General features: G+C 34.9%; 1 protein-coding gene across 3 annotated transcripts; it reads left to right on the forward strand.

Moving 5' to 3' along the window:
- The first annotated feature begins 256 nt into the window (after positions 1-256).
- LOC123224241 (F-box protein SKIP17-like) lies at positions 257-6058 on the forward strand. Of its 3 annotated transcripts, none has more exons than XM_044647848.1 (13): positions 257-811; positions 921-1096; positions 1901-2095; positions 2181-2291; positions 2768-2853; positions 2932-3053; positions 4198-4262; positions 4369-4441; positions 4541-4603; positions 4682-4746; positions 4828-4902; positions 5043-5313; positions 5455-5674. In XM_044647848.1, the coding sequence occupies exons 1-12, from the start codon at positions 347-349 to the stop codon at positions 5257-5259; spliced, it is 1713 nt and encodes a 570-aa protein (XP_044503783.1). In that variant the 5' UTR covers positions 257-346; the 3' UTR covers positions 5260-5313; positions 5455-5674. The 3 variants fall into 3 exon arrangements, with proteins under 3 accessions (XP_044503783.1, XP_044503784.1, XP_044503782.1); XM_044647849.1 differs by lacking the exon at positions 5455-5674 and adding an exon at positions 5687-6058 and having other exon boundaries at positions 258-811; positions 5073-5313; XM_044647847.1 differs by lacking the exon at positions 5455-5674 and adding an exon at positions 5687-6058 and having other exon boundaries at positions 259-811.
- Positions 6059-7176: the final 1118 nt, after the last annotated feature.

A 7176-nucleotide genomic window follows, 5' to 3' on the forward strand; every position in this document is an offset into this window, starting at 1 on the left:
ATAATATGTTATTATTTATACATAAAAATTGACATATAGGTGAAAGAAAAAAAAGAATATTAATAAATTTATTTAGATTAGTGTAATTAATATCGTAATTGAAAATTATTTAATTTTTAATAATATTCAATTTAAATTATATATTAAATGATGGAATAAATAAAATATTATCATTCATTACTTTTAAATAATGTTAGATTCTTGACGCAAGCTAAGAAACTTCTTAAAATTTTTCTTAAAAAGCAAAGGCTGCAATAACCTTACCTTAGTAGTACGAAGGCTGGCAACACCCACTGCCGTTTGATGAACTGAAACGCGACCACGTAGATGGACACGTGTCAGGAAAATGGACGTTCGTACTCTGTGTATCTTACTCCCATCCCTTGCTTACAAAAAAACTCTCCCAACCAATCTCTCACGTCCACCCACCCTGGATACCCTCCTCCACCACCACAACACCTCACCACCATCACCATCGCCATCACCACCATTAATATCAATGGCCAAGCGCCCTTGCCCTTCCTCTTCCACATCTCAAATCCCTAACGCCAACGCCAGCGCCAAACAGAATCCTTCAATGGACTATCTGCTAGAAACATTTCTTGATATGGCTGACTCTCCTCTGTCCATCGGCTTGTCCTTCGATAGGCTCATCGACTCCACTCCTTGCGACGCCGATCAATCGCTGCTCATCGATCGCGCTCTCAAATTAGGCTCCTTACTTCTTGAAGCCGGTAATCGGTCGGCTCGAAAACGCGCCTCCAAGCATAATTCACTCGCCTGGGTCCTACCTCCTGATCTCACCATTAAAGTAATCATCTATTCTTTGTGTTTTTCTTTTTTCTTTTTTACATGATTTAGTAAATGAAGCGAGAATTGTTTGAATTGAGTCGGAGGTTTTTTTATTTTTTTTGGTGCAGGTGTTTTCTATGCTTGATAGTCAGAGCTTGTGCTATGCTGCTGCCACGTGTTCTATGTTCTACAAATGTGCTATGGATCCTCTGTGCTATGCTAATATTGACTTGAGGACAATTGTGCCTAAGGTTAATAATGCTGTTGTGTCAACAATGATCCAACGAGCTGGAAGATGTCTTCGGTAAGAACTGTTTTTTTTTTTTTTTACATTGGAGAAATTTTTTATTTGAGGCTTTCTTAGATTCCAATTATTTTTATACTGATCTCTTAGGTCTGTTCTTGCTGGCTTTATTGGATCTTCTTACTATATTTTGGGTGATGAATTTGTTATTAATTTAAGTCTAGCTAGTAAATTTATTTTGTATTTGATAGGGGCTAGCTTCTTGCTTAGTGTCTCCACTAGTTTTTATTTTAAATAAGCTCACCCTATCTTGGAGAATGAAAAGAGAATCGTTATTAATGTGCCAATTTTAGCTAATAGTATAGGACAGAGAGCAATGGAAGATGGTTGTCACTTCACAATTGAAGGAAGTACAGAGGGGTTTTATGTTAAAAATTTTACCCTTACCTGTTGAACTTGGTTAGTAGCGAGATTGCAACCAATGTTTTCAGATTACTTGGTTTCGCCCCCAGTCTCCTTTACCTTTCGGTTAAAAGAGGTGTGCTGGGTGTAAAGGAGTAAGAAGAGAAAACCAGAATTTCACAGTTCTTTTTGTCATTTATCTTCCGAAGGATTTGATAAGGATGATGGAGACAATTTTCTTGCAGAAAGATCATCTAAACATTGCTTGTTTTATTTGGTTAGTGTAAAGCTGTCTTTGAAAAACCCAACGAATCTGTTGTCCATCTGAGTTTTGCAATCATTAATAAGTAATTAGTTGCAGAGGTAGCTGGTTTTCTCCTTAGTATCCTTTTGTTTTAGATTGGGATACAGTTCTTTGTTCTCTGTGGTTTCTGATCATCAATCTCTTACATGTTTGTACAGGTCTCTTCAACTTGGCACAGTTCCTGGTCCAACTGCCTCTCCTTTTTCTTGTCAGTCCCTGGTTTACACTATCAGGAACTCTGTAGATGTGTCAAGTTTCTCTTGGAATGATAAAAAGACCAGGCAAGGGAAAGAGTCATTCATTCTAACAAGATCTTGTCTAAAACCATTAAGTGGGGAAAGTGGTGCTGCTGGGTATGTCTGAGTATGGTTACCTGTGCATATATTTTCATTTATAAGTGACTTTTTTTTTCTTAATGTTTACATTTTATATTATAAGGTCACTTTTGAGAAGGTTGCACCTTTACAACATTGAAAGAATGGATAACACATCACTTTGTATGGCATTATCAGCCTGCCCATCTCTCCTCGATCTGGAAATTGTTGGCCTGTAAGTTGCTCTGTGCTAGGTTTCACTTCATATATATATTTTTTAAGGCCAGAAGACAGTATTTTTTTTTTTTCTATAATGCAATTTTAATAAGCCCCTGGCTGGCATTCATATGAGTATGTGTTGTTTCATGTGCGTGTAAATATGAGATATCTGTAAGTATGATGGATACTGAAAACGTATGCTTTATCAAGATTTGTGTGAGGAAATTTTGTTTGATTCTCATCTTGACAACGTGTTGATGCTTTTGTTCTCCATTTGTTTAACAAATCTATCTACTGACCTTCTAAACAGTTCCATAGAAGATTTGTGGACTGTAAGGTGCCAATAAAATGAACCAATATTTTTCCTGTTTCATGGACTTCGTATGTCTAAATTTGTTGCCTTAATAGTTTTTGTATCTAACAACATTTTCTTCCCTTCCCCTTCTTTTTTTATCGTCGGGTAACATGATTTTCTTTTTTAATTTTGATCAGTCATGTTGAATTGAGGCAAACATTGATGTCAGTAAGCATGAATTGCCCCTTGATAGAGCGTTTGTTCTTTGAGTCTTCAAAAACAGGTGCAGTCTGTTCTTCATGAGGTTTCCTGTCTTAATGTTCCAAAACTTTCTAATCACAACGCATTTTTTTAATATTAGGAAGAGATGACAGTTTGAAATCGCCTACCTGTGTTGACTTCGTGAACAATTGTCCACATCTAACTTCTTTGGCGCTTAGAGGTTTTAAGCTGCCAGACTATAAAGTTCGCATACTTCTCAAGGTATTTTGCCGGGCAAATGAAGTGTTATTATCTTTTTAGTAACATCAAGATTTGTCTAGCATTACTTCATTTGTTAAATGTTATTATGCTACTCTGGGTAAAATATAAATGCAATCTTATCAACAAATTTCATTTCTATAAAGTTTATATGGTTGGATGTTGTCAATGACACATTCCATATGCTACAAAAACGAGTGAATATGGCTGCAGAGGATTTATCTTTTCTTTTCTTTTCTTCTGAAGACGAGCATCTCTATTTTATTAAGCTCTTTTAAATCTAAAGACATGCAATTTTATGGGTTGTTTGAAATCCCCACAAACGGAATTTATAATATGCAGGCCATGGTTTTTATCTCATGCTCCACTCTATCCCCATAAGTTGGAGATCTGTTAATTGCGTTTACAGTTGTTTGATAATGAACAAAATTATATATTTCATTTCCTCAAATATCCGAATCATAATTTGTTCTATCTTCATTCTTCTTCTCAATCTTTGATTTTAAGACTAGACCTTTCTTCATGTTAATTTACGATGTTAAGTACATTGCATATAATAGTTTTATGATCTAAACTTCATGCTGTTGTAGTTTGAATGTTAGTATGTGATACACTATTAACTCTCCCACAAAAACGCTGATGTCCTCTATCGGTATTAGGAGTAACTAAATAATACTGTAGTCTGATCCAGGATAGTTTTTTTGGCATCAAGAGGCCAAATATTAACTTTATTAATCAGGTTGTCAGCTTTGCTATCTCTAATGTATAATCTTAATCTTTTAGGTTGAGAAGGATGTTGATTTTATTTGATTATATTTCATTCAGCTGGTCTCTCTGGTTTACAAGTAGGCAACTATCCCAATTCAAACAAAAGCTATGGTAAAGGTTTGAGAAGTGAAGTATTTGCTTTGACAAATTAATTTGCTGAAATACATTTAGGTATTATGTTCGACAGTATTGCCACTTATATTTAGTTTGATTCATGCAACTGGCTCTGAGTGTAATTGCTTGGCAGAATGATGTGCTTAAATGGCTGGTTGTTAGGGTCGAGAACTACATGGAAACTTTCCTTTTCTTTTTGGGAAAGGGGTTTGTGCACTTAATTTTCTTGAGCTTGAAATGACAATCTTTCTGGTTACTGTTTCAGGGACTTTATAAGCTAAAGTATGTTGATTTTTCCACATCATACTCAATCACTGGAACTTTTCTGAGGTCTGTATATCTCATATAGACTATATGTGCCAAGACTCCTTTTGTCTCCTCTACATGAAGCATACTCACTTTCACCTCTTCTTATACAAAATTTGGTTAACACTAGAAATCTTGGAAATGGAACTGGTGGGAATCTGCTAGAAGTGTTGATTTTACGAGATTGTATGCACCTTAAAGAAGTGAGTATTTCAATCTCTCTCCTCTCCAAGAAACAATAGAAGTGCTTTCCCTGCATGCCCTATGTTTTACCTGTCTGAACTCTGAATTGTGACATGCAGATGGAAGTTGCTCGATTTTTGACAGTAGTTCTTGCAGGAGATTTCAAGTTTCTTCGACATCTTGTAGGTTGACAGAAATTATTTACATTATCGCATTCATTGTTGTGTTGGAATCTTACCTCTATTTTGATCCTCTTGTAGGACATATCCAATAGAGAAGGTTTAGCTTCTGAAGGTGATTGGTATGAGAGATGCTTCAACTCTAGGTAATCTTTCGCGCCTTCTGGATTGATCATGCTTGTATAGCTTAATTGTTTAATATCAAGTTTTGATGCATCTGTGTGCAGAATCATTCCTTTAAAGGAGGTTTCAGAAGAAAGGCCTGATCTCTGTTTGCTGGCTGAGTTTCCATCTGAAGGAAGGTTTGTTTATTCTTCAAGTTTTATGGTTGAAAGTTAAAACAACATTTTAATTCTTGCTCCGTGTGAGATAGGAGAAGAAAGTAAAAGATTTGTAATGGGAATTACATTGCCACTGTTTGTTGGGATTCTGGGTTTTGCAGCTTCATTGACATTGACCATATGGTTGACAGCGAGTTCAATAGTGAGGTCAGCTTGTCATCTCAACTTAGTAGTCATATGTCAGATATCTCACTGCTTATGAGTTCTTCAGAAAGCAGCTATAGTAGTGATCAGGGTAGTGGCAACGAAGAGGGTCAAGATTCCGGTTATATAATTTTTGAAGAAAGCTCAGATGAAGTGGATTTTCTGGCTGTTTAGGTGAACCACCAGAAAGATGCCCAGTGTGGAAAACATGGCCAGCCAACTAATTAGGTATTATTTCTGCTCCTTTTCTCATTGTTAAGAAATCAGAAAACAGGTTCTGATATTTTTTCAGTGTAGCGGTATTAAATGTTAATGTTTCAGTCCTTCAAAATCCCATTCATTACAATTTATTCTACAATCTTCTCACAGCACAAATGGAAGATGTTTTCTAATGACTGACTGAGAAACAGAAGAGTAGAGAGATGCTAGTTATACCATTACCACTATATGCAAGTTGTTTACGGAAATTGCCATCATTTTTTATAAATAAGAAGTGATCACTGATTAGCCTCCTTATTTCTTTTGTTGCGGTTATACATCTGTGGTTTCTAAACATGATTATGTATTTACCTAAAAGTGTATTCTGAAAATCTAATATCAGGATGGAGGCCTTTTGTAGAACAAAGCTGGATTGAAGAGTGGTCGTGAAATCGACTTTGTTAGAAATGTAGATCTTAACAGTCTGTAAAGTTCATGTCCTCCTCCGTACCGGTATTAAATCTGTATGCCACACTATTGCGGCAGTTTTTCCAGCTTGGTCAATTAAATAGAGGAACTTTTCGCCCTACTTGTAAAAGCCTTTGGGGATTTTTTTTTTGTTAACCCCTCTTGTTTCTCTTTTCGCTTAGTTTATTTTTGAGATGTTTATTCTCTTCTGTAATTTGTAGCTGAGATCAACACTGAATTAATTTTAATCATCTATCAAGATTGTAATTACCAGCGTGCTGACAAATTATATTTCTATTAAACGGAAGTATTAATTTGTATATTTATAAAGAGTTATTATTATATAATTAAATAATTGTAAATTAAAAATAAAGCATATGAAACACAAATTAATGGTGACTGGTTACCTTTTATAAACAAAAGTATATATATATATATATATATATATATATATAAAGTTTAAAAGATTCATTAACAGGATGATAGGCAAGCATCTTAGATATAAAGCTAAATGGTTATTTGACACTTTATATATATTCACACGCATCAAATTCTTCTCTATTATCCTTTTTTTATACCAACCCGTGATGTTCCCGGATATATTGTTGTAATTCCTTTCGGTGACTGAAAATATGGATTCTACAAGCTTGGCAAACTCTCTACAGCATTGATTTTTACTAATACATTTTACTTTTACAAAAGATTTAAATATGGCAAAGAAAAGTGCTGTATATATAATTGCCTACAAGGTCTAACAAAAAGACCCACAGCTAGTTACAGAAGCAACATAAAAAGATCGATAAGTTCTTCTTTACACCAAATGTGTCTTCAACACCAGTCATCACCCTCTTTCTTCGCTTTGGCCATCATGTCTACATATGCCTGAAATCAAAATAATACTTACTATTCTTAATATTGTGATTGCAGCTGAACGCAAATGGCTTCTAAATGTCAAAGAGAACATCAGTCATTCAGCCAGATATTCCAATTATACCCTAAACTGATCCGTGTAAGTTTCCCTTATAAAGACTCTAGGCAATCTACAGAGTTAGGCCACCTATTCTTCAAGAAAAATGGACACAAACCATTTTTTAACAACTCCATATACATGTCAAACTTAAGCTAGAAAATTAAATTATTACATTTAAAGTTCATGTGTGCCTAAATTTTTTTCTCTTCAATACATTGTCTGGAATAATATGAATAAATAATTGAACTCTAATACTGCAGCCATTAAACATATTGCTGTATGATGCCCCACATGTATGTCAGTCATTATTGCTTTGGGAGAGAGATTTTATAAAGAGATTAGCCCTCAACAGCTCAAGAATTCTACTTCCTTTTTGAAGTTGAATTGTCACTTAAAAAAAAAAAAAAACATTTGCATGCTTATGGGTGGTTAAGTAGAATTATGGGGGTGATTGC

This window comes from Mangifera indica, chromosome 8 (genome assembly GCF_011075055.1).
Source record: "Mangifera indica cultivar Alphonso chromosome 8, CATAS_Mindica_2.1, whole genome shotgun sequence".
Classification (NCBI taxonomy): Eukaryota; Viridiplantae; Streptophyta; class Magnoliopsida; order Sapindales; family Anacardiaceae; genus Mangifera; species Mangifera indica.

Coding starts and splice junctions, on each gene's coding strand:
- LOC123224241 (XM_044647848.1), top strand. CDS start 347: ATGGACGTTCGTACTCTGTGTATCTTACTCCCATCCCTTGCTTACAAA. Junction 2,096..2,180: donor GGGGAAAGTGGTGCTGCTGG/GTATGTCTGAGT, acceptor TTATATTATAAG/GTCACTTTTGAGAAGGTTGC. Junction 2,854..2,931: donor CTTTGAGTCTTCAAAAACAG/GTGCAGTCTGTT, acceptor TTTTAATATTAG/GAAGAGATGACAGTTTGAAA.